This window comes from Lontra canadensis, unplaced genomic scaffold (genome assembly GCF_010015895.1).
Source record: "Lontra canadensis isolate GAN:19392208 unplaced genomic scaffold, GSC_riverotter_1.0 scaffold1, whole genome shotgun sequence".
In the NCBI taxonomy this organism is placed as follows: domain Eukaryota; kingdom Metazoa; phylum Chordata; class Mammalia; order Carnivora; family Mustelidae; genus Lontra; species Lontra canadensis.
Genome location: NW_022630995.1, coordinates 56,134,396 through 56,160,911, shown reverse-complemented (window position 1 = coordinate 56,160,911; position 26,516 = coordinate 56,134,396). Strand labels below are relative to the sequence as shown.

Below are 26,516 nucleotides of genomic sequence, written 5' to 3'. Positions count from 1 at the left end.
GTGACCAGCACATAGCAGGGGATCAAGAGTAATAATGTTTTTGTCACTGGGTCCGTTCTTGTCACTGCTTGGAGAATGGTTGACAAAGCAGAGTGCATTCGCCCCAGGGATGCGGGAAGCAAATGTCAGGGCTTCTGTTGGCACATATTTTTAATCTCATCCTTTCCTGATTTAACTTTGTATGTATGATAGCATGTCCACAAACAGTAAGCATACATAGAGTGAGAGTAGGCAGAAACGTCTCCATGAAAACCTTCGAAGACCGCTGGGTTGGTGCCGGGCAGCTGCCTAGCCATGTGAATGGAGGGCCGGGAGCAGACCCCCATGTTTGCTCAGGTTTGCCCCCATTGTCTCAGGACTCTGAGGTCGCTTTTTCCAAGAATACTGGCATTAGCTGTTTTGCATGGGTGAGTTTGGGAAGCAGAGTGTGGAAAGGGCCTCATACAGGAAAATTCGCAGATTCGGGGATTTGGCAAGATGCAGAGTGAGATAATTATAAACAAGAGACTCTCCACCTTTCCTCATTAACTCCCAAATTACCTCCGGACACTCACAGGTGCCCTGGCTTATTCTCTTATTTTCTCCTCTGGCCTACTCTGCCTAAGCAGGCCCAGGGATCTTTCCAGAACTGAATATCTGCTAGGTCACTCCCCGGGTAGAGCCTTCAGGGGTCCATCCCCTGACCAAAACTCAAGCTGCTGATGACTGGAAGGGCCCTCCGTCTGCCCTGCCCCTGCTCCCCCCCCCCACAGTGCCCAGTGTTACCCCACTCTTTGGGCCACACCATGCCCTTGGGGGATGGGGGTACACTTCCCCAGGCTCCATCCCTCCAACCTTCACAAGTCGGTGCAAATGCAAGGCCTCCTGAGAAAAGCCTCCCTCCCTGCTCTGTCTCCTTTATCCTCTTTTTAACTTTTTAATTTACACAGCATTTTCTCTTACTTTACCTCCTTTAATTCTCCCAAGAACCCAGGAAATAGATATAATCATCCCTTCCGTACAGAAGGAAAGGTTCCAAGCCAGGCCTGGCCCAGGTGCGTTGGGCAGGCGAGCGAGCCATGCAGGCCCTTGGATGTGAACACTGCCCTACCCACAGCAGGCCCCGCTGGTGAGCAAGGCGCGGAGTCCTGTCACCATTCCACAGCTATGACAGGGGAACACGTTCTTCTTGTCCTTGGTCCTTGAGAATTAAGATGGGGCTTTTGCAGCTTTCAGGAATACAAATGTAATTTCCAGTATAGTTTGAAATGTGTAGGCTGGCACTAATGTTGCGGTGTTTGTTTATGTACTCTCTAGTGCCTACATATAAAAAGCTTCCCGAGAACGTGCAGCCCAGATTTCTGGAAGACGAAGGCCTTTATATTGGGGCAAGACCAGAGGTGCCCCGTGCCTGTCAGAACACCATGGAGAACAGGCTGCTGACGCAGGATCCCGTAAGCCACCCCGTCCCACCTGTAGCCCCCAGGCGTCTCTCGGGTCAGAGCGGCTTCTAGCCGTCCCGGGCAGTCACCACACCCTCATGCTCATGCCCTCCTGTCTACAGAGTGTGGTACAATTTTTTTTTTTTCCTTTTCAATTTGTCTCTTAGTACGTTTGGTGATCCTCAGACCACACACACTACCCCCCTGCCCAAAAAGCTCATCTTCTACTGGCCGGGCTTGGGATTCTCCTGCTGAGTCAGATGTCGGTGACTTTTGCACGATGCACAATGTTTAATTCTCCACAGATTGAACGTTCACAATTGTTTTTCTCCTTTGGTTTTTTCCTGTAATTTTTAATGACTAGAAAATACTTTTTTGAGCACTCTTATAAGCTTTTTGTTATGGTTTTTTTGGAGGGGAGTGAGGATTATATCCTCAATTAGTTGTGCAGGAGTGTTAGTGAAGACTCAGTTGCTAATGGAAATGAGGCTTTTAAAGATCTAGTCGGGACAGAGGAAGGTGCGTGAAATGTGTATGTAGACCCAGAGTTTTATGGCAACTGTCGTTTATTTTGTAAACCATTTTCTCTCCAGTTAAAAGAAAATGGTGTTCTTCCCTCTGTTTGATCTGCAGGGAAGGAAGTGGTTTGGAGATGACGGGAGAATTCTGGCACTGCCCAACCCCACCAAGGAGTTTCCTTCCAGACCACCAATGCTGACACAGGCGCAAGACATTAAGGCCGAACTTGAAACACTGTATAAAAAGGTAAGCCTGACTCCTCATTTTCAACACATGAAGGTGCTTCACAGTGCTTTGCTCTTCCAGTAGCTTGGGGTACCAAATTCATAACATTCTACCTTGGTGTTTGTTTTGTTTTTTAAGTTCGCTGCCTTACAGACAAGGAAGAAACAGCAGGTGTGTTATGTAAGAGCCAGTCTGCTCTGCTCACCTAATCCATTTATTTATTTATCTATCTATCTATCTATTTATTTATTTGACAGAGAGACACACAGTGAGAGAAGGAACACAAGCAAGGGGAATGGGAGAGGGAGAAGCAGGCTTCCCACCAAGCAAGGAGCCCGATGGGGGCTTGATCCCAGGACCTGGAGATCATGACCTGAGCAGAAAGCAGAGGCTTTAACTTAGTGAGCCACCCAGGTGCTCCTCTCACCTAATCCTTTCTTAAACAAGGACTGCATTCCCACATAGGAATGACTAAGTTAGTGACTTTATTTGCATATCCAAGTGAGCCAGCCTTATTTTTCTCTTTTTTCTCTGCCGGCTCACAGATGCTGCAGGATTATTTGCCACTCAATGTCTCTTTATTATTAAACTGGAGATTTTCTCTTTTTTCTTTAAGATTTATTGATTTATTTTGAGAGAGAGAGCGTGAGCGAGCACCATCAGGGGGAGGGGCAGAGGGAAAGGAAGTGAGAGAATCTTAAGCAGACTCCCCACTAAGCGTGGAGCCCAAGGGGGCTCAGTCCCACAACCCTGAGATCATGACCTGAGCCGAAATCAAGAGTCGGCTGTTTAAGACGCTTAACTGACAGAGCCATCCAGGTTCCCCCAGCTGGAGATTTTCTATCCTTGAAAATCCTTTTTACTGTGTTTTCCTAAGGTCTGATACCAAACTACCTGCTGTAAGTCCAGGGACTAACACTCATAAGGCAAACTCTGTGTTGTAAACTGTGTTGCAATTTCTTCATCTGTAAAATGGACATAATAATAGCACCTACCTCCTGGGATAGTTGTGCAGATGGGTGAAGATCGTACATTCGAGAGTTTGGAACCAAGCTTAGTAGGTGCCAACTAGTGTTCAACAGACACAGTTGCCTGCCTTAGTGTTTAATTACATTGCTTTTCCTTTCCTGAGCTGCTGAGAAAAGATCACCTCCTTCTGAAACCCAGGAAATTTTATATTTGTAATATTTCAACACAGATAAAGTGAAACTGAAGGAGGGGATTTTATGATCATCTGGAAAGCAGGCTGCCCAAGAGAGAAAACACAGGTGCAAGTTGGAGCATCTGAGCGGTCCTGTCAACAACTACTGTGCAACTTTGGGAGGGTCCCTTTACCTCTGAGCCCATTTCCTGGGTTGAAAAATAGGAACAATAATAATCTTCTCTACCTCAGAGGAGCATTGTGGGTATTAAGGTGATGTCACTGTATCCCACTTTTTCTTAAATTGTGAATTTCTATGAAATTTTGTTATTACAGACAAGTGTTAATGAGTGGCTACTTTGGGGCACCTGGGTGGCTCAGTCAGTTAAGCGTCTGCCTTCGGCTCAGGTTGTCATCCAAGGGTCCTGGGATCAAGTCCCACATCGCGCTCCCTGCTAGTGGGAAGCCTGCTTCTCCCTCTTCCACTCCCACTGCTTGTGTTCTCTCTCTCACTGTGTCTCTCTCTGTCAAATAAATAAAATGTTAAAAAAAATAAATAAATAAATTGGCTACTTTGTGCAGAAACGTGATCATAGAAGTAGATGATCACAAAACAAGCATAAACCCAAGTCACAGTCCATGAGGGATTTGTCATCTGTTTGCTTACACAACAGACACATGATATAATTACTGATCAAGACAATCATCCCCTTGTGCACATATCCAGTAGTACATCAGTCTTCCTTCACCTTCCTTCTGTTTCAGCAGGATACACTGATATAACGAGGCACTAAATTATGAGTTGCAGTGAGAAAACAGAAGAGTAAGTGCTATGTTGAGTTGGGTATTAAGGGAGCCAATTAATCTTATCTGTCTGCTTCAGAAGTTGTGAGCTAGTTAGGGAATGCACGGGGGTCATAGAGGGATGCAGAGATCAGACTCCCTAAGGGTAAAACCGGACAGCAGAAGGCTACTGGAATGCAAGACCAGATGAACATCCTTCTCCAAATCCCATGAAATCTGCTCCCATCTAGCACAGCCCTGGTGAGTTCACCATAAGGAGTACTGAGGAGAACACGCAGGGCCAGTAAGCAGGCTCTCAGGAGAGAGCTAAGAAGGGGCAGCAGAGAACCCGGACCAATGGCTCTCGGGCTCCAGCTGGCTCTCTAGTCATGTTCTTCCTTCTCTCTGGGGAAAGAGCCATGAGGATGAGACATGCTGAGAGAAACAGGGTGGTTTTCTCCTAATACCTATGAGAGGAGAGATCTTCCCAGCTTGCGTACAGAAATGAGAAGGAGAGGAGGAGAATGTCCCACTCAGTGGGGCTGATCATCCAGCGTCACAGAGCAAAAAAATTAAGAGAGAAAAGCCAAAGGGACTAGAGACTCCCAAGGTTATTTCCCAGAGGGTCAGGCTTTGGATCTAGCAAAGTGGGAAGAATATATCTGAGTGTGTGGGAAGGATACAGAAGGGTTTAAATTAGAGGGAGGGGATATTATTCTCTTTGCATGTTCCCCCTTTCCACGTGACCTATTACATTCACTGTGGACTTACACACCTCAGTCTTTTTTGGGGAATGTGGTTGTGGAACCTTCCAGTGATTCAAAACATAATGCATCTCTTTTTGGATTAGTTTTTTCACAATTTTATTTCTTTACTAACTTTTACATTTTCTTACATTTATTCAGATCTGTCCAATGTCAAAACCCATGTTTTTTCCACTGTTCCATGTAAGAGGCTTGCCTTTAAGAAAAAAATATTAAATGCATATGACCTATATTTTTAGTCTTATATCTAAATACTTTCCATCTGGGAGTTTTGACATGATGCAGGAACACAGAAGGTGATAGATGGGTGAGAGGGCTTCACTGATAGCTTATTAATGCATCTCCCCCCCTCCACCAACCCCCACTAGCCTGTAAATGACTAAAAGCAAAGATGGGGTTTTCTTCTTCTTTTAACCATAGCACTGAGTAGGAGGCTGGCACATAGGGTCACCTCAATCAAAGTACAAACTGAATGTTATTAAAATGATTCAGCTGAGTTGAATGTCTCTAGAAGAAACTCCTTCCTTATTCCTCTCTTCAGCTGTCTCTCCTGCAGAACAGTGGCTTTCCTGGGCTCTGGCGTAACCCTGGCATCCCAGTGACAGAAAACCAAGTTAGTGTTCTGGATCAGGAGTTGTCGATTCCCTGGGCCATTAATGTTGAATTTATGCCTCAGAGCTCTCAGGCCCAAAGCTAACCCAGCAGGACGGACCAAACCCATCCCTCATCAGTAGTTCGTTAAAGTGGAATATTCTACTCTTCCAAGATTAAGACCTTTGTGAGAGACCATTAAAAATAGAGAAATATAAAAAGAGAGTCCATATCATGCAAAGAACAAAGTTAGACGTCAAATGAGAAAGAATGCAATTGAATACTTCTTAAGAAGGACCTATTCCAAAACTTAAAAAATAAAAATGCCAAGGGATCACTGAACATCAGACATAAACAATATAAAATGCAGTTCACCTAATCCTGATGTCAAAGTAGTGTCAGGGTTGTTGAAAGCAATCCCAGTAGCTTCCCTCCTGCCTCCCTTCCTCCTTCCCTCCCTTCCTGCCTCCTCCGTTCCTTCCTTCCTTCCATATTTCCTTCCTTCCTTCTTTTATTTTTATCCTTCCCATCCTCAACGGAAAGGCCACTATATTCTCAGTTGTCCTAAACTCAGAGAATATAGAGGTAGCAATATTCAAACATGGCCTTAGACGGTCCCTAGTATACGGGTAGACAGAAATGTCAAGTGTTGCAAATTCTGTCAGGGGGCACCTGGCTGGCTCAGTCTATAGAGCCTGTGACTCTTGATCTCAAGGCCGTGAGTTTGAGCACCACGTTGGGCACAGAGTCTACATTTTTTAAAAAATTAAAGATTCTGTGATTAGAAGTTGGCATGACATTCCCAGGAGGCATATGTGTAGGAGCCTCCCCAACCTCCTTGAGGAATTTACCGACCCCAACCTCCTTGTTAATTACCACTTGGTAAGGTTACCTCTTCCCTCTCCACCATTCTCACCGATGTTACACAGAGCACTGGTCACCTACTATGTTATAAGCACTGCATGGACCAGCACTCTTTGGTTTGCAAATGATAAAAACTAAAGCAAATCAGCTTAAGTAAAGAGAGAATTTGGTGGTCCATAAAACTGGGAAGGATCTGGAGATAAATCATAAAAATGAAGGAGGGACTTTGGGAACCAGGACTTTGGTGGCTGTCTCTCTCTCTCTGCCTCTCTTTTCCCTGGTTCTCCTTGAATGTTGACTAGTTTCATTCCCTCTGATTGCTGACAGACCAGGATTCTCCATGTGTTAGGAGGCATGACCCTTGATAATCTAAGCTTAACAACACCAGGGGAAAGGACTCTATCTTTTTCTCCTAGATTCACATTATCCAAAGCAAGGACAAGCTGGTCAATTGTAAGTGAGACTTGTGACCCTCACCTCATGCCCAGAAGATGGGAATGAGAAAGCTTCCAGGAATGAGAAAGCTTCCAGAGAGGACCAGAATAACAGCCACAGAATCTATAGCAGTCTCTGGACTAGATTCAGACTCTGTTCCTGTTATTTTCCCAGGGCAAATATAGAGACTTGTATTTTAATCCCAGCAATGATTATTCTTTTTCTGTATGACTCTTATTTTTTTAATTTTTTAAAGATTTATTTATTTTATAGAGAGAATATGTGAGCAAGGGGAGGAGTGGAGGGAGAGGGAGAGAGAAGAGAGAGAAGCAGACTCCCTGCTGAGCACAGAACCCAGTCAGGGGCTTGATCCCAGGATCCCAAGATCACAACCTGAGCCAAAACCAAGTGTTGGTCGCTCAACTGACTAAGCCACCCAGGCACCCCTTTACAGCTTTTAAATTTCTTTCTCCATTGGCATGCATCTCCACACACGCCAAGACCATCAGCAGATAATCCATTTGCATGACCTCTGGTAGTTTTGGGTTTTGGTTTTCAATTGAAAAATGAAGAGTCAAATCAATTTCAAGATTAAAATAATATGTTCTATAAATATCATTTATTCTTAGAAGAAATTATTTCCACTATTTTCATGATCATTCTCAGTATATAGTCAAAGAAAATAAATTTAACAAAAAGAGAAACAAGGAACCGTCTTTATCTCTTACAGGAAGAGAGTTAGGCTCTTTTGAGCAGTCTAGCCCAGGACCTGGAAAACAGAAAACCAAGTTAGTGTTCTAACTTGGTTAAAAGCTTCCAGGACCATCAAAGTAATACGATGGTCCTGGAAGCTTTTTTTACGTGGTTGAGCTAAGCCTAAGGCAGAGACCACCAGCAATCATTTGACCATGGGCTAATGCAGATGTGGGGAAGGGGAAATGAAGTACAGGTGCCCTGGGTAACATTTCAGGTAAATTGGACCACACTACCCACATTACTTACTCATACCAAGAAGAGTACAGGATGGAACCTGAGAGCCCACACCCTGAATGACCTCATAACTCTGGAACTCCATGGCAAGAGGAAAGGCAAGAACCAGCAGGAGCAGAGCAATTAGAAAGGAATTTTCTATTAAGTCTATAGAATGCTGTTCAGTTGTACATGTCTTTGTGAGGTGGAAATTTTTTAATTAATCTCAGCAGTCTGGGTGACCATAAGACACATAGTGGCCACATGCAGCTGAAAAACTTCTAACATAGGGCGCCTGGGTGGCTCAGTTGGTTATATGTCCAACTCTTGATTTTGGCTCAGGTCATGATGTCAGGGTCATGGGACTGAGCCCTGTGGGGATGCTGGCCGTGGATCCTGCTTGGAATTCCGTCCTTCTCCTTCTTCTCAACCCCAATCCCCACTCACTCTCTCTTAAAAAAAAATAAAATAAAATAAAATAAGCTTCTAACAGAAATGTGGGTTATAATTGAATACTGTTATCCGGACGAAAGAGAAAAATTATGCCCTCCATTATGGCAGTCTGAAGTATAAGGATATTAATGATCAGAACTGGAGCTTTTATAAGACATGAAATAACAGTGGAATATGATCCTAGCAGAGATGGTCTTCCCTCCCTATAAATGGAAATGGAGACTCAACTCAGCATATTCTGGAAGATACTGAGATAGAGTCAGCCCATTCCTATTCAAGCCTACCATTTGTAAACACATCCTGGTTTTAACAAGGACATTTTTTTAAGCAAAAAATCTCTTGGTCTTCTCATCAAAGACAGATTGAATGTTATAGGAGAAGACACATTATTTTATTAAAGTAAATGAAGATACACTGTGTTGAAGTCCCCCAGGAAATCATAAGTCCTAAGTATACATTAATAGTCTACTGATCTCGGGGAAGGTGGGAAAAATGGAACAGAATGCCTAAAAAGAAATAAACTCATATATTCCCACTTGTGGGTCCTGGTGCAACTGGCTGTTGTCCCATTGCACATTAAATCATCATTATCCAGCGAGTACTTTACTGGGGTCCCCCCATACTCTGTTCTCTTTAACAGGCAGTAAAATATGTCCACAGAAGTCAACACATGATTGGATCTGGGGACCCCCCTGGAAATTTCCAACTGGACATTGATATTTCAGGGTTAATCTTCACTCATCATCCTTGTTTTAGCCGAGAGCATGTTTTGGCAGCCAAGCTGGCCCAACTATATGACCAGTACCTTGCAAGACACCAGAGAAACAAGGCAAAATTCCTCACTGATAAGGTACATTCTTCCATTCTTACTGTTGATGGGTTTGGTGCTTCTGATGAGCCCAAGCAACAAAAACACCAGCCTGCAGCAAATGTTCATGCACCCCTTACACATGCCTCCTCGGCCAACGATGGATGATAGATTGTTCTATCTGCAAGCAAACGGAAGGCTATGACAATGTACATTTCACATGTGCAAATTCAGTGGCTCACACTTGGCTTAAGGAGAAAGGTTTGTGCAAACGGTGCAAGTAGTGTCACCTACAAGGGAGTGTGGGCTTTTAATGGAAGATACGTAGCTGTGTCTTGCTTGCATGACCTCAGATGCTGAGCCTATGCATGGCTTGAGAATCTCTCTGTCCTTAGAGGCATTCTCATCTTGACGTGTAATTTGCTATAATGTGGTACCCAAACACGAGTCAGTTGTCTCCAATGATGCTCAAAGAAATGGCACTTACTTCCAATGTGACACCATCCCATGGGATTTTCTTGAGTAATTTTGACTGTGGGCAATTTTAGTCCCACACCCTGACTTTAAAACCTACTGGCCCAAACAAGGGATAATGCCACATTACCTCTTTTTGAGTCTATAGGTTTATGATCTGTTCCCAAAAATATACCTGTATATCCAGGACCCAGAAAGAGCCACTGTTAGCCTTGAGAGAAACCTTATTTCCGAGACACACATAAAAGCAACACATGTCATGAGCAATGTAATTATCTGGGCTGCAGTACAGGGAAGGACATACCCTGTCCTTTGTCATTCCTTTTCTTTTTTGAGTAGAAGAAAGAGCTCTCTGTCAGAGTTCGCTGAGGTTAAAGTGTGGGAAGAGCTGGGTGCTTGAACATCCATTCACAGCTTTGCTGGCATCATTTTGCCCTGGCAAGGTGGGTGGTTCAAAGCACATAATTTGCAGTAGGTGGTAGTCTCTAACTTAAAACCTCTATCCATATTTTTTTAAGCTTCAAGCTCTAAGAAATGCAGTTCAGACAGGACTGAATCCAGCAAAGCCTCATAAGTCTCTTGATACAACCCAAAAAGCCATCAATGAGTATAAATCTGAAATTCGGTGAGTAAAGTCTGTAATTGTAACTTCTACTTTTTTTGTTCCTGTTAGTTGTATCCTCATTGAAAGCTTTTTTTCAGTTTTTCCAAATGCGCTGAATACATGAGAAATTAAGCCAAATGAAGTAGTGAGGTAGATCCATCCTTTTAACACCAAATTTGAAGTCTAAGAAAAGAATGAGGTTGTAAGATATTGTAACTTACTCTGCTCCTGTAAATAAACATTGTGACAGCCACCACTTTATTTTTTTTTAAAGATTTTATTTATTTATTTGACAGAGTGAGAAGAGAAAGAGCACAAGCAGGGGGAGTGGGAGAGGGAGAAGCAGACTCCCCACTGAGCAGGGAGCCTGATGTGGGGCTCGATCCTAGGACCCCGGGACCATGATCTGAGCTGAAGGCAGACGCTTAACCAACTGAGCCATTCAGTCTCCCCTACAGACACCAGTTTAGAGGGCATCCTGACCATAGGCTAGCAAAGTGGAAAATGTCTGTAAGCTGGGACCCAGAAAACTCTGTTTCTGGTGTGTGTACTCTAAGAGCTACAAGCATGTGTGCACATGGAGACATTTAGTGTGTAAGGAATTCACAGCATCATTTACAAAATTGAGGAGGCGCTGGGAATGACCCCATACCAGAATGACCACATCTGATAGTCTTACACTGAACATCTGTAGTACAGTTAAATTGACTGAGTTAGATCTGCGTGTACAATTATGGAGAAAGGAATGTCGAATGAGAATATCCAGGTGTAAGAGGATTCTCACCATGTGAGACAGCTCATGAACCCTAAAGAATACACAACACAGGGGCACCTGGGTGGCTCAGTTGGTTGGGCGACTGCCTTCGGCTGAGGTCATGATCCCATAGTCCCAGGATCGAGTCCTGCATCGGGCTCCCAGCTCCATGGGGAGTCTGCTTCTCCCTCTGACCTTCTTCCCTCTCATGCTCTCTCACTCTCTCTCTCAAATAAATAAAATCTTAAAAAAAAAAAAAAACCAACACAACGCTTGTCTGTTGTAGGTACACACATGTGTGGCACAGACGGAAAAGGCACACATGCCAGTTCCAGGGAGGGAGAGAAGGGAATGTAATCCAAGAGGTCTTCAAATGCAGCTATAACATTTGAGACATGACCAAAAGCCCTGAGTAAATGTGACCAAATGTGTACAAGTGTCCTAATGATTTATGACATGGACTTCTCTGTTTCTTAGAATTTTTCATAATTAAAATTCAGAAGTTAAAACCCTGATTGTTGCCAAACAATAAGGAAATAACCTAATATAGAAGGTGTCCTCTGGAATCCCATCCCTTGGAGGAAATCATGCTAGCAGATTGTTGCTAGTTCTCCCACATGTGTAGTCACCTATGTGTGTGAACACTCACACTTATATACACAGATGCGTTCATGTGTATATATTTATTTAAGGAATCTTACTGCATTTACAATCTCACAACTGGCTTTTCTGTGTAAAATAGCTCTCAAACCTTTGCCTTTTATACTATATCTAGTTCTGCATCATTATTTATTTATAAAGGGTTTTTTTTTTTTTCAGAATTTATTTATTTATTTGATACAGAGAGAGATCACAAGTAGGCAGAGAGACAGGCAAAGAGAGAGGGGGAAGCAGGCTCCCTGCTGAACGGAGAACCCAATGCGGGGCTTGATCCCAGAACCCTAGGATCAGGACTTGAGTTGAAGGCAGAGGCCCAACCCACTGAGTCATCCAGGGGCCCTAAAGATTTATTTATTTTAGAGAGAGAGCGTTTGCACAGGTGTGCGCCCACAAGCACGGGGCTAGGGGGCGCAGAAAGAGAGAATCGAAAGCAAACTCCCTGCTGAGCGTGAAGCCTGACCTGGGGCTCAATCCCAAGGCCCTGAGATCATGACCTGAGTCCACACTAAGAGTCAGATGCTTAGCCAACTGCACCACCAAAGCAACTGCACCACCAAAGCACCCCTGTATCATTATTCAAAGGCTGACATTATAGAGATGTGATGTTCCCTGTTGATAGGCGTTTGTATTATTCCTATTTTTTTTATTATAGAAACTGCACACTAATTGACATTCCTGTGTGCATGCATATTTCCACAAAATGAATTCTTAGAACAGGAATTTATAAATCAAGGACTTTCAATGTATATTTTTCTTTTTACAGTCTAGCCTGGAGTTGGAAATTCCTCCAGCAAAGTGGAAATTAGCAATGTTGAGATACTATCACTGTAAAAGTATGAAGAGTATGTTTTAAAAGGAAAATTCTTATTTAGTCTTTAAAAAAAAAAAGCCCACAATGCAGGCTCCTTGTGAAAATAATTTTTGCTTAAGCGTACATTGGGTAAGAAAAATGATAGAAAGCTGTCGTGAATACATTAGTGGTTTTATAGGACTCGTATTTATTCATCAGTATTTGAGAATTAGCAGAATTGCATCAGAGATGGACAGACCATGCAGGGGGGCCCTGCGGACTCCCTGGGCCCCCAGACCCAGGGCAGTCTTTCCACTGCCCCTGGAGATGAACGCCTCTGTGATCCAGCATTTCTGGCCCAGTAAGAGAGTGCGTTCTAGCCTTTTCCTGACATTTCACTATTGTTCAAACAAATCTAAGCAGATGGTCTGCTCCTGGCTGTCCCCTCATGCGGGCCCTGGCTGCCGCTGACCAGCATCCCTGGGAGGCCCCACTGGCTATGCACAGGGTCCCTGGCAGGTGCAGCTCACCTCGGCCCCAAAACGTCAGTCATTCTCCATCTTATCTTCTGTAAATGGCCTCCTGACCTCATCACTTGTCCCCTGAACTGGAACCAGCCCTATAAGGAAGGCAGCGTGGATGTTCATGCAAGATAGGGAAGCACTGCATTTAACTCTTTCTACTGGGTCTTCACCCTCAGACCTACTCAGACTTGAAGAAATAAAAATATGACTCTAGATCCCCATCCGGCTGCCGCTTTCTCTCTGTTTTCCTTCACACCCAAACTTGTGGAAAACACTAGCTTTCTTGCTGCTCTATTCCCTCACCTCCCATTCACTCAAACCTGTCCTCACTGCCCCCCCCCCACCTTTCCTCAGAGGCTGATCTTGCCACAGGCCCTGGGCACCTCTGCCTTGCTAAGCCCCTCCTGCTACCTGGCCTCTTGACCATGAGAGATCTTGTCACGAGAGGAGCCTGGTGTGACATATTTCTTCCCTTCCCCTCCCTATGCCACCCTCTCTTGGATGTCTGTACCCTCTCCTGCCCCTGACCTTCCCACTGTCCTTTGTCTACTTATTCTCCTCTGCCCAGCTCCCAAAGGTTCAGAGTTCCTCCCAAGTGTTTCTTTTTGTTTTCTTTATTAATCTGCATTTCCTCCTGACATTTGAATCCAGTCCTGTGGTTGGAAAGAACATCCAGAAGCCAGTGGCTCCCAGAATTTCACCTCTGTCTTGAAACTCCATTCCACACTCTGGACTCCATCTGTACCAGGTTTCAAAAAAGGGTTACCTGACTCCTTGAGCAAAACTGCCTTTTCCTTTCCTCTAGAGCCCTGACTGCGATTTGTCATTAAATATTCTTCCATGATGCTTTCTTCTTTAGCTCAGATGTCAAATTTTTCTTGCCAAGGGTTCTTTTTTAGCATTTCTGAGAAACTATTTTGTCAGGTACTAAAAAAGCCAGTAGAAAATATATCAGAAAGCCTTAAGGTGTCACATAACTCAGTAAAATAATATTACATTGAAGTTTTTCAAAAGGAGGCAAGGGAGGCAGCGTAAGAGAATAGGCCACTTGATACTGACAGCTAACATTTGTGGGTCACTTACCGGATGTCAGGCATGGTTCTCGTATTAACTCTTACTCCTCTCAACAGCCCTATGGAGTGCATTCCATTAGCACCCCGAGTTCACAGATGAGGCTTGAAGAAGTTAAGTTGTTTGCCTGAGGCCAGTAAAACCTACAGAGTCTGATTCCAACCTCTGTGCCCTTAAACACATGCCTTACTGATTTTCAAGAAGGATATTTGGGGGGTGCCTGGGTGGCTCCGACGGTTAAGCACCTGACTTCAGTTCAGGTCAAGAACTCAAGGTCCTGGGATCTAGCCCCTCCCTGGGCTCCCTGCTCAGCGGGGAGTCTGCTTCTCCCTCTGCCCCTCCCCTCTGCTTGTGTGCCCTCACTCTCTCTCTCTCAGATAAATAAATAAAATCTTAAAAAAAAAAAAAAAAGAAGAAGAAGAAGATGAAGGAGAATGTCTCTTAATTCATTGCTTCCTTGCTTCGGTGAGGTCTTCAGAGAGTCTCGAATCTTGGCCATCCAGCCGCTAACCGGCTGTCATCTCCCACCATCCTCCTTTTCTGGAGCCGGCAGCTGAATGATTAGAAACCTAGGCCTCTGTACCACCTCCACAGCTGAGTCATCACAAGTACACCCTCCAGACTCGGACCTTCCTTCTGGAGGTCAGGAGATGCTAATTAATGAGATCCTGCCTCCGGGGTTTCCAAGGGCACTCTCTTAGGCAAATCTCACATTGTATGTCGTCATTTATCTGTGTGTCTGACTCCTGAGCTAAATGGTAAATTCCTTGAGGACAAAGACACCCTCAATCTCCTAGACATTTCTGAATCATCTGGAGAAACACCTGGTACTTGTTCAGGAAAAGAAAAATTGTCTAATTAAGTAATTAATAGCATAATAGAGTACATTTGGGTTCTGGATTTGACTATCATTCATAAGAGGGCTTAAAGTAAGGCATTAAGTAATTCCCAGACACTTTAAATAATGGAAATAAACATGAAAGCGTTTCCAACGATCACCAACCATTTGGTGCCTCTTCAAATCAACCTGAAATATTGTTAATCTGGTTAGAAAACTCTCCTAGGCAGGCAGTGACATTACCTCATCTCCTAAATATAGAACTTGTGATTTGTGTTAACAGAGACAGACTGCAGTATGTTTGTTGTTAACTAGGACAACAACATACTTCCCTAAGTGTACAATAGTTTAGTCCATGAGAATTAAGTTTACTGGGCTTCTTATTTTTACAATTTCAAAGATGGCTATTTGCCTAAGTGTACATAGTATTAATAAGAACTTTAGAAGGTAATTTAGTTTAACTGAAGTCAGATTCACCTAGGGAAAACAAAATCAAATAACCTCTTGAAACACATTGGCTTTTTATTGTCTTCAAATTTCCATTCATATTGTTGGATTTCCAGCACTTAAGAAGTATCATAGGTATCAAGTTAAATATACTATGCTATAGTTATTATAGTTTATTATATATAGTTATTATAGTTATTAGTTTCTTCTTTCTATTTACAAACCCATCTAAATAACTTTTTGTAAATTTTTTTAGTATCTTCTTTTTTATTGATATGTTAGTCACCATACGTCATTAGTTTTTGATGTGTATAAATAATAATAATAATATTCTGTCTTCTAGGCAAACAAGAAAACTACGTGACACTGAACAAGAAAAAGATCGAACATTGCTTAAAACCATCATAAAAGTTTGGAAGGAGATGAAATCCCTTCGAGAATTTCAGAGGTTTACGAATACACCCTTGAAACTTGTTCTGAGAAAGTACGCTTTTTTCAAAAGTTGTTTTATTGGGATATATATGCATAGAGAAAATGCATAAAACATGGATACAGCTTAAAAAATAATTATGAATAAAATAATTAACAAGTAATAATAACGACTAAGAAAACAAATAAATAATGATGTAACCACTCCCCAGGTTAAGAAATGGGGCATTACCAGTACCTGGGGACATTACCAGCCCCCATGTTCCTAACCCCAGCTACTTCCCTCTCCCTCCCAGAAGTAACCATTTCCCAGATTTTTATGATCAGCATGTCCTTGTTTCCTTGTTTCCATCTGTTGTAATTCCTAAGAAAGTTTAATATCCCCTGTATGTGACCTATCTACAGTCTTTAGTATTTCTTCACAACTTGTGAGTTCCATTTACTTAATATCACATAGTTCACTGGAGTTTATATATTTTCTTTGTTTATAATGCTTCATTATATGAATACAACAAAATTTGCCCATTTCACTGTTGAAAGACGTTTGAGTTGCTTCTGTTTCTCAGCTTACAGACAGCACTTCTGTAGGGATCCTTCCGCATGTGTTTTGCGGTACATGCATCTAAGCTTTCCCCAAAATACACCTGGAAGTAACATTGTTGTGTCTTAGGGGATGCGCTTCTTTGATACCCACAAGCCGAGGTCAGACACTTTTCTGGAGTGGTTGTGCCCACTTATACTCTGGCCAGTGTTCCTGTGGATCCCCGTCACCCAAACCGTCCATGTCCCCTGCTGTTGTCAAACATTACACTTTGCTTGAATTTATTTTTCCATTCAAGAATTGGCCATTTGGACTTTCTCTGTCTGTTCAAGGCTTCTGTTGAATTTTGGACTGAATTGGTTGTCTTTGTTTCCTTTTCATAGTTGGTGGGAGTTCGGCGTATGTCCTGGACAGGGGGCCTTTGTTGATGATGTACGGATACCCTCTGTAGTTGCCTCTTACTTCCTCTTGCTGCTTTTTGAGGGCAGAAATTCTTAATTTTAAGCAGATAAAATATGTTCATCTTTCTGTTTAGGATCGGTGCTTTCTGCTGCTGCTTTAGAAATCCTTCCCCTGAGTCAAGTTGATGTTCTACTCTATTGTCTCTATAATCTTTATAGTTTTGTCTTCCTCATTCATCTTTGATCCATTTGGAATTGATCTTTGTGTACGGTGTGGAGAAAGTATGCTTGGATAACATTTATGCTCCGTAATTCTCTAGACTTTGATGCATGACTAAGAGGACAGTTATCACAATAAAACCATATTCTGTATTAAGTAAAGAGCATCTCTGCTGCTCGTGTTGTTCCCTTCCCGATTGTTTCTGAGTAAGTGTTGTACCATACATCGACAAGAAAAGTAATAAATGTGGGCAGTTATTGGATATTTTCTTTGAAAACAGCCCTGTTTCAGCCAAAAATAGCTGCAGATTGTAATTTTCTTTTAGGGTTGTAATTTTCCTAAGGCTCAGAAAACATCCTACAGTTCCCAGGACAAACACAAGATCATGCTTTCTGAAAGGACCAGGTTGCCATTGGATCTCTGATCCCAAACAGAGCACCCGCCATTCAGTATCTTCTCAGTTAATATTAGCTGAAGAAAAACAAATTCGTACAGTCTGTCCCAAAGAAACCACGGTGTCTTCCAGAAACTCCAGTGTTTCAGCTTCCGAATTCCATCTCCCAGACTACCTCTCCTTCCCAGAAGCAGAACATAAATATTTCCCTGCTTTCTCTTTCCTCCTTCCTTCAGTTTAGAATAAACTAAACTTTATAGGAAATTTGCCCTTAAGGTCACCTGTAGGTGACACTTTTTGTGATCCTTAACTCCCCTTCTTTCCATAAGTAGCTGCCTCCTAAATTCTTTTGGAGTGCCCTTCTCCACACTCTCGATTCACCTAGCCACCTTATGACACAGGATAAATTCTTCCCTGAAAAAGTCATCGAATTTTCACTAGTTTATGTATGCCTCTGAATAACAGGGAGCAAAGCGAGTGGGTCTCTATATGTCGAAGATGGAGCATAATTTCTGAGTCGGATTTCTACAATGTTTATAAATTTCCAGTGCTACTGTGTTTCCGAAGTGAGGTCTTCAGTAGTATCCTAGAGTACTGAGTCTGTGCCCTAGGGAAGTCTGTACCCTAGGGAAATGCTAATTGCTAAACCACCAGGCCCCACGTGAATGTAAGCAAATCTGTGTCAACCTCAGGCACCTGAGTAAGTTTATCCAAAAGGAACAGGAACTTTAGGAGTAGAACCTGAAGGCCTGGCGGCAGTGATCAAATAAGCCTGGGCAATGAGCTACAATGTTGGGCTTGGGGGGAGGAAGGAGGTGTTGGCTGTGGCGTGCCTGCCACCGCTTTCCAGAAGAATCACACACTGTTTCACATACCACGTTTATTTAATCTCGGCATGGCTAGGGCCACAGCACCTTTTAGGGCAGGAGATCTCACAGCATTAATGTCCTACCGAGCACACTGCAGGAAACATCGCTTTGGGTTGGTCAGAGCTCCTGATAAAGTGTCAGCAAAATCATCAAAGAAAAACTCAAATTGCTGATCCAAAGTCAGACTAGTAGTTTCAGGGGCTCAGAAGCAACATAATGAAGAGGTTCCTCAGAGACTTGAAGCACTAGTAACTGCGATGACCCACTAGCCCTCCTGGCCTGGAATCTACAGGGGCCGTGTCTGTATGCTGGCTGCATCACTTAGCCCAGGGGTGCACCATTGCTTAGCCATAAATAGCAATCTATAGCTCAGAGTTCAGCTCTTCCACTCACCAACTGTGTGTCCTTAGACAAGTTCCTTCATCTCTCTGTGCGCCGGTCTCCTTGCATGTAAAATGCAGATGATCGTAATATCGGCCTCCCAGGGTTGAGGGCTAACTGGTGCAAAGCTGTCAGACGAGGACCTGTCAAGCTCCATACAGGTGTTTGCTGTTATTACTACTCTGTTACTTAATGTCAAGAGATAACGAAGCTACTGTAAATTCCTTTAAAGGGAAAAAGTTGACCAGGAAGCAGATGAAGAAGTATATGAGGCAGAAATTCAAGCTGAGATAAGTGAGTTGCTGGAAGAGCACAGGGAAGAGTATGAACAGAAGATGGAGGCGTACAGAGCCACGTACCAGCAGTGGAAAGCCTGGAAGAAAGCCCAGGTTTGTCAAGCCCCTCGGCCTTGAGCAGGGCTGACCTTGGGGACAGGAGGGGTCTGGGAGGCCGCCCCTGAGGCTAGAGGAGGGAAATTGGATAGGCTGACCAGGGCCCCTGCTGGCTCCGCTCTGTCTCCCATGGAAGGCAGGGCATTGATGCTTCTGGGCTTCCCTGGGAAAATGATATAACTTTGTACACATAACCCTGCAATATTGACTCCAAGCACAGTAGTAACAGATCAGGTGACCTGCCATAGCTGTGCCCACAAGTCTTACTTTACTTTCAAGATGTGTCCTCAGCCTTTAGAACCATATTAATGATCACCAGAACAGCTAACCCTTTTTTTTTTAAGATTTTATTTATTTATTTGACAGAGAGATCACAAGTAGGCAGAGAGGCAGGCAGAGAGAGATGGAAGCAGGCTCCCCACTGAGCAGAGAGCCTGATGCAGTGCTCCATCCCAGGACACCGAGATCATAACCTGAGCCGAAGGCAGAGGCCCAACCCACTGAGCCACCCAGGCGCCCCACAGCTAATCTTTTTAAGCACTTTCTAGGTCCCAGGCATTACCTCAGTTCAGCAGCCCTGGGAGAGCTTCCTGTGATTGTCCCCATTCTGTAGATGAGAAAACAGGCAGAGAGAGGTCACGCGGCTGCAGGAGGACACACAGCTGCTTGAGGCAGAGCTGGGTCGGCATCCGGGTCTATCTGGTTCTGAAGACTGTGGTCATAAGCAAAATTGCAAAATGTCTACTTGATATAGATTGCCTTCTACCCAACAGAGAGCCAAGAAGAAGAAAAAGAAGCAAGAACATCCTGTCGAAGAACATCCCGATGAGGGCTTGGAGGAGCCGTATCCCGGGGAAGAGCCTGTGAAGCCGTTCCCCCCGGAGCCCACCGATCAGGCACTGGTAGAGCAACAGGTGAGGGAGAGGGCAGCCCGGAGCAGGAGAAGGCCTGGGGAGCCCACACTGGTGCCGGAGCTGAGCCTGGCGGGGAGCATCACTCCCAACGAGCAGTGTCCCAGGTGAGTAGACGGCCCCTGTCTGGCCCATGTGATCAGGAGAATCCTGAGCTCTGTAAATCTATCTCAGATGGAACTACATAAACGTGTAGGTATTGTCCATATTTTGGTGATTTCCTATGGTTCCCCTACCTTTGGCATCCCCATGGACCACTCAGGAGCACACTGAGGGAAGTCGCCTAGGACAGGTGGTACCTACATGGATTTTGATTTGGAGCGTTTGTCCATAACCTCAAGGAGTCTTCTGTCCGCTGGTAGCTTGTTCTCTGCTCCTGGGCACAGACATGCAGGTCTGTCCTCGACTCTTGTTTTCAGCTGTCCTGGGGGGCTAGCTTCTCTCTTTGAAGGTCCCCAGAGAACCTCCCAGAGGAACTACAGATAGCCCCTGTAGACATCTGAAGCATATACTCCAGACTTGATAGAAATATAGTTCTAGGGGCCTTTGGGTGGCTCGGTTGATTAAGTGTCTGACTCTTGATTTAGGCTCAGGGTTGTGAGATCCAGCCCCATGTTAGGCTCTGTGCTGGGCCTAGAGCCTACTTAAGATTCTATCTCTACTTCTGCCCCTCCCACCCCACTTGTGCTCTCTCGCTCTTTCTGTCTCGCTCTCAGGAAAAAAAGAAATACATTTCTAGTCATTCATATGATGCCTAAGAGAGAAACAGTCAGAAGCTTCACCTTATACACATACATCTATACATATAATAAATTCGGTCACCCTCAGAGATAATTAGGATGTGGGGATTCATTAGAATGTCCATGTAAGACTTCCTACAGCCTCCTTAGTTTCAAACTTCTGTGAATATACCAATAATATATTTTTTAATTGTGGCTTTCTGTATCTGTTCTCCCAACTTCACAGCATTCAGATACTACATATATATAAACTATTCCCCAGCACTGAATTAGCTATTTTCAAGCCACAAATAGCATGCCATATTTTAAAAAAACATGAACATCCAAAATATGTGATTACACAGTGGGGTTTTCTTTTTTTCATTACATGTCTTTTGTTTTCTTTTTTTAAAAGATTTTATTTATTCATTTGAGAGAGAGACAGACAAGGAGAGCACAAGCAGGGGAAGCAGCAGTCAGAGGGAGAGGGAGAAGCAGACTCCCAGCTGAGCCAGGAGCCCAGTGCGGGGCTCGATCCCAGGACCTGGAGATCATGACCTGACCTGAAGTCAGACCCTTAGGCATCTGAGCCACCCAGTTACCCCTGATTACATGTTTTTTTAAAGGGAAAATTTGGGCTAGTTTTGGCAGTCTTTTGTCATGAGTCTCATTTTGACTGAGAATATATACTTCAGTCTTGAATTTCCTGGTTCTCACTGGGATTTGGGATTATCACCTAGGTTACCCAAAACCTGTGATCATGATTGACACTTTTCATCAGGCCATCCCTTAAGGGGGACCATGCGGGGCAGGGGGTGGGGGGTCTTAGTTCTGTTTGTAGCAGGTTACTGGGAAGAAACCATAAAATAACTCTTAAGTCTTCAGGTGTCTTGAATTATTCTTGAAATTTGGTGTTAAACTCCTTTATAGAAAAAAAATGTTGAAGTCATTGGAGGAATTCTATATCTGGGATGGGCCTAAATTACAGAGTTAAAACTACCACCAAATTTAATGGGTACAAAATTTGTATTTGGGATGCTGAAAACGTTCCTGAGAAGGTTAGTGGGATGGATGCATAACATTGTGAATGTATTTAATGCCACTGAATAGTCCACTTAAAAATAGGTAAAATTGTGTTATGTTGTGTATATCTCACTGAAATTTATTTTTTTTATTTTTTTAGAGTTTATTTATTTATTTATTTATTTGAGAGAAAAAGAGAAAGAGATTGAGCAGGGGGTAGGTCAGAGGGAGAAGCAGATTCCCAGCTGAGCCAGAAGCCCAATGCGGGGCTTGATCCCAGGACACAGGGATCCTGACCTGAGCTGAAGTCAGACACTTAAGCAGCTGAGCTACCCAGGCGCCCCTATCTCACTGCAATCTAGAAAAAAAGACTTCACACAGAGTGTGCTTTGGATTTTCATTTTTCTAAACGTTCCCTGTTCTTACCGAACTTGAGTTGCTGTTGACTTAACCAATGACTGTCAGTCTGGGTGGGTATCTCTGAAAATATACACGATAAAATTAAAAGCTACTCTTGGGGTTTCAGTTTTTTTTAACTTCCTGGCTAAAAGAATGATACACTGGCCAGGATACCTTTTTTTGGAATCCAAGTGGCCTTAAAAAAAAAAAAAGAAAGAAAGAAACCGCTCTGAAGCCCCATGTCCAGTGAATACTCATCGTTGGAAAGTATTGACAAAAACCAAAAAAAAACTGGAATCTTGGAAAAGTGGATTTGACCTGTTACAATATGCTATTACATTTTTAGCATTAAAAATCCCCCCCCAAATATACATCACTACTGTCCCTTATGAATTGGATTCACTGTACTTACAAGACTATGATCAGAGGGGGAGACGAACCAGGAGAGACCGCAGATTCTGAGAAACAAACTGAGGGTTTTGGAGGGGAGGGGCTAGGCGGTTGGGTGAGCCAGGTGGTGGGTATTAAGGAGGGCACGTATTGCATGGAGCACTGGGTGTGGTACATAAACAGTGAATCTTGGAACACTGAAAAAATAAAATTAAATTTAAAAAATACTTAAAGCTTTGGGGAGCAAACATAAGGCTTCTTTGAAAACAAGCACCCCGTAACAGAGTGAGTGATGCTTGGACTGCAGTTCTTCAGTCCCTGGTGGACTCTGGAGCGCACATTTCTTAGTCCACATTGCAATTTGTTCTATGAAGTTCCTTGAGACCCGTGGCTGTCTTGGCAGAATGAGAGCTCCAGTGACTGGCCGAGTCATCTCCAGTGTATCTTGTTCTGTGCAGTGCCCATTTGTCAGACGCTCCAATTTTCCCTAGTAAACTACTAACCCCATCTGTGATCGGTCTCACTTTGCAGGGTGGAGGTCTTGCGAAGGGAGGATGTCAAGAGGCGCTCGATATATATAAAGGTGATCTTCAATGACAAGGAAGTATCCAGGACCGACAGTCGGCCACTCGGGGCAGACTTCCGAGTTCACTTTGGACAGATTTTCAATTTGCAAATATTCAACTGGCCAGAGAGTTTAACATTGCAGGTATGCATTTCAATTATAGTCATTATCCCAAGCATTTTTTGGTGATCACAGGTACGAGATGGTTTTAAGACTTGTTTATTTTAGCCAAAAAGAGAGAAAAAGAGTTCACAAGCAGTGGGGAGGGGCAGAGGAAGACAGAGAGGGGAAGCAGACTTCCCGCTGAGCAGGGAGCCCAACGTGGGGCTCGATCTTACTACCCTGAGATCATGACCTGAGCCAAAACCAAGAGTCAGACGTTCAACTGACTGAGCCACCCCAGTGCTCCAGGTATAAGATGGTTTTAAATCATCCATTGGCGACGCTGGTGGATGGTAGATTTTCAAGGTGAATAGAAGGTCAGCCTCCTCCTGGGCACATCTGTCCTTATCGTCTTGGCAGAAGGGGATCTGTTTCCTCCTCACCCTCTGAAAATGCTGGCCATGATGCTCCAGGGCGTGCCTCGAGTTGGGAAAAGGGAATGAGAGGTAGGAGTCCCTGGCTTTTTCAGTAGTTCACTATCGCTGTCTACCTGGATCCTAGCATGATAGACCCAGAAATCAATACCACCATAATCACAGGTGGCTATGATGGCGTGGCTACAGATTACAGGACCTCCCCAAAATAAGTATCACCACTGATCTAAATCCCACCATTAGCAATGTATCTATTCGTTCCTGTTTAAGTTTCCTGGGGCTGCACCAATTACGCTGTTCAACTGGCTAAAACAACAGATAGTTATTCTTATATAGCTCTGGAGGCCCTGAGGTATGAAATCTAGAGGGGCTGTGCTCCCCCCAAAAGCACTAGCAGAGAATCCTTCTTGGCCTCTTCTGCTTCTGGTGGCCCTTGGCATCCCTTGGCTTATAGTGTCACTCCAATCTCCTCCAACTTCATTTGGTCATCTCTCTGTTTCTGTGTGTCCCTTTTTGTCTCTTACAAAGACATTCTCACTGGACTTAGAGTCAACCATCATCCAGTGTAAGCTCATCTCAATGTTTAACTAATTACTTCTATAAAGAGCTTATTTAAAAAAAAAAAAAAAAGAATAAGGTCACATTCTGTGGTTCCAGGTAGACAGCAATTTTTGGAGGACACTATTTAATCCACAGCAGTGTCCAAGCTTGCTGTTTGAATCCTCTCTTAGGATGCTAACAGAATTCTCTTATATGATAGTAATAGGCCTTTTGACTAGGGTTGTAAATATCTGGCACACATGCCTTTGTCATCTACCACCCTTGTAGTCCACATCCACCATTTGTGCACAGATTTCTCAATCCCATCCACCACCCTCGCAAGATAACTATTTATCGTGTCTTCCCACATAGAACTTCAGAATCCTTCTCAACACTGTACTCGAGGCAGCCACTACCTATTGGTTGTAATCGACATTATCTGCAGGTAACGTTACAGCTATATCATTATTAAAATATTTAGGGGTACGTGGGTGGCTCAGTTGGTTGAGCGTCTGCCTTTGGCTCAGGTCATGATCCCAGGGCCCTGGGATCGAGGCCCACATTGGGATCCCTGCTTGACAGGGAGTCTGCTTGTCCCTCTCCTTCTGCCCCTCTACCTGCTTATGCTCTTTCTCTCTCTCAAATAAATAAATAAAATCTTTTTTAAAAATAAGATAAATAAGTTAAAATAATTAAATACTTCTGTACTGGATTCCCGAAATGCCACTCTGGCCCACTTCCAAGATCCCCTGGACCTTCCCACAATGGGCTAGCTAAAGGGTGTGTGAACAAGGCTAATGCCTCCAGGAACTTGTTCTCATGTATGGCTGACATCTCTTCTGATTGGTTAGCACTTGGTTGTGAATATTCTCTGACATTTTGAACATCAACCATTACCTGGATCTCAGTAATTAAAAGCCTATTAAAACTGGTCGAGGAGGGGCACCTGAGTGGCGCAGTCAGTTAAGTGTCCAGACTCTTGATTTAAAACCCTAATATTTAAGAAAGTGCCTATGGATACTGGAATTTGGAAAAAAATAAAACTTATTTTGCTGCTACCTTGAAAGTTCACTGTGGGCGGGAGGAGAAGGCAAGGACATTTTGTTGACATAACACATGGTATTTGAAAGGGGATCGGATTTGGAGGTTTGGTGGAAAACTGAGCTTTCCTAAAGCCTGAAAATTCCCTTTCTGGAGATCATCTGTGGGAAAATAATCTCTGTAAGCTTCTACTTGCTCCCCCCTTGGTTTACAACGCTGTGTGGATACCAAGGTGAAACTGGGGTGATGCTGTCTAAAGGCGAGGCAGCGGAGTCACCCAGAGTCACGTGCCACCCCGCACTGGGAGGTGAGCTGGAGCCGTCCACGCTCTCGGGTGTCAGGTTCATGCCCCCTCTCCCACCCACCTCTTCTGGGACCCTGCTGACTGCCTGCACCACGCTGAGGGCTCCTCTTCCTCTGTCCCCTTAGCAAAGCCATGCTGGGGGGCTCTGGGATTGTAGGGACTGGGTTGCATCTCATCACCACTCCCTGTGAGACGTACCATTATTTGGATCACTGAGCTACCATGCACTGTGGATCCAAAGACAATCCCATTTCAGATATGCTGAGATTTTAAAAATCTGTTATTTTCTGTACCACTAAGACCTGATTAAAAGGGACCTTTCTGTCCAGGGATTCCATGAGCGAGGAGCTGGGGGAGTGGGGGGAGGCTGTGCCCTTCTGTTTGGATGACCAGGGGCTTTGGGTGGTTTAGAATCTGAATGGATAAGGGTTGCACCCCACTGGTTCCAAAGCCCCACATTGTTGCCACTTTCTACATGATCCCTCCTGCCATTTCCCTGAACTTCTGTGGCTTTAGTGACAGTTTAAAGAAAGATTTACTGCGTGTGGAAAACTGTCTAAATTAAGAATAAACCTTGATGAAGGGGTACCTGGGTGGCTCAATCGGTTAAGCATCTTCGGCTCAGGTCGTGATCCTGGGTCCTGGGATGGAGCCTGCAACAGGCTCCTTGCTCAGTGGGGAGTCTACTTTTCCCTCGCCTCCCCACTCCTGTGTGCTCTCTCTCACTATCTCTCACTCTCAAGTAATTAAATAAAAAATCTTAAAAAAAAAAAAAGAATAAAACTTGATGGAGAAAGTACATAAACACAGACCCCAGAAGCCAGCTTGATGCTCTGCTGTCACCTTCCCTGAATAACAAGGGATTGCTGGAGGTCCCCATGTGAGTCCCTCCCATACTAGGTCCACAGAATGGTTAAGTGTTCAGTTATTTGGAGTTTGCCCCCTCGTTAAGATCTGTCCTTGACTCATCCCTCCATTCCTCCCTGACGAGGAAAAGCTGACATGAGGAGACCAAGACTTGAGGGGAAGAAGCAGATAGAAGAGTGGAATGAGGCAAAGGAGAGCAGCAGACAACCATGTGGGACAACATAGCCAGTAGGAGGAGAGGGAGCCCCGGTAGGGGACACCCCACTGAGGAGAGCACAGAAGACAGGAGAGAAGCTCCCTCCACCTCCAGGCAGGTGCCTCTGAGAGCTCAGACTCCCCAGAAGCCTGTGAGAGCTTCTCTGCTGGGCAGTCCTACATTTTCTGATTTTTCCATAGAAGGAAAAACATCCTCCGCCTTCCATGATCACCAATATTTTACTTCACATATATTCTGAAATA

At 44.0% G+C, this 26,516-nt stretch overlaps 1 protein-coding gene across 5 annotated transcripts in view; it reads left to right on the top strand.

Annotated features, from left to right (window-relative positions):
• Positions 1 to 26,516, top strand: part of CC2D2A (coiled-coil and C2 domain containing 2A) — a 135,657-nt gene that overhangs the window by 46,066 nt on the left and 63,075 nt on the right. For all 5 annotated transcript variants that reach the window (XM_032854736.1, XM_032854718.1, XM_032854725.1 and 2 more), the window contains 8 exons: positions 1,297 to 1,433; positions 2,055 to 2,186; positions 8,806 to 9,015; positions 9,966 to 10,072; positions 15,479 to 15,619; positions 18,603 to 18,759; positions 19,536 to 19,780; positions 22,736 to 22,913. In XM_032854736.1, coding sequence (XP_032710627.1) covers positions 1,297 to 1,433; positions 2,055 to 2,186; positions 8,806 to 9,015; positions 9,966 to 10,072; positions 15,479 to 15,619; positions 18,603 to 18,759; positions 19,536 to 19,780; positions 22,736 to 22,913 — 1,307 coding nt within the window. The remainder of the gene's footprint in view (positions 1 to 1,296; positions 1,434 to 2,054; positions 2,187 to 8,805; positions 9,016 to 9,965; positions 10,073 to 15,478; positions 15,620 to 18,602; positions 18,760 to 19,535; positions 19,781 to 22,735; positions 22,914 to 26,516) is intronic.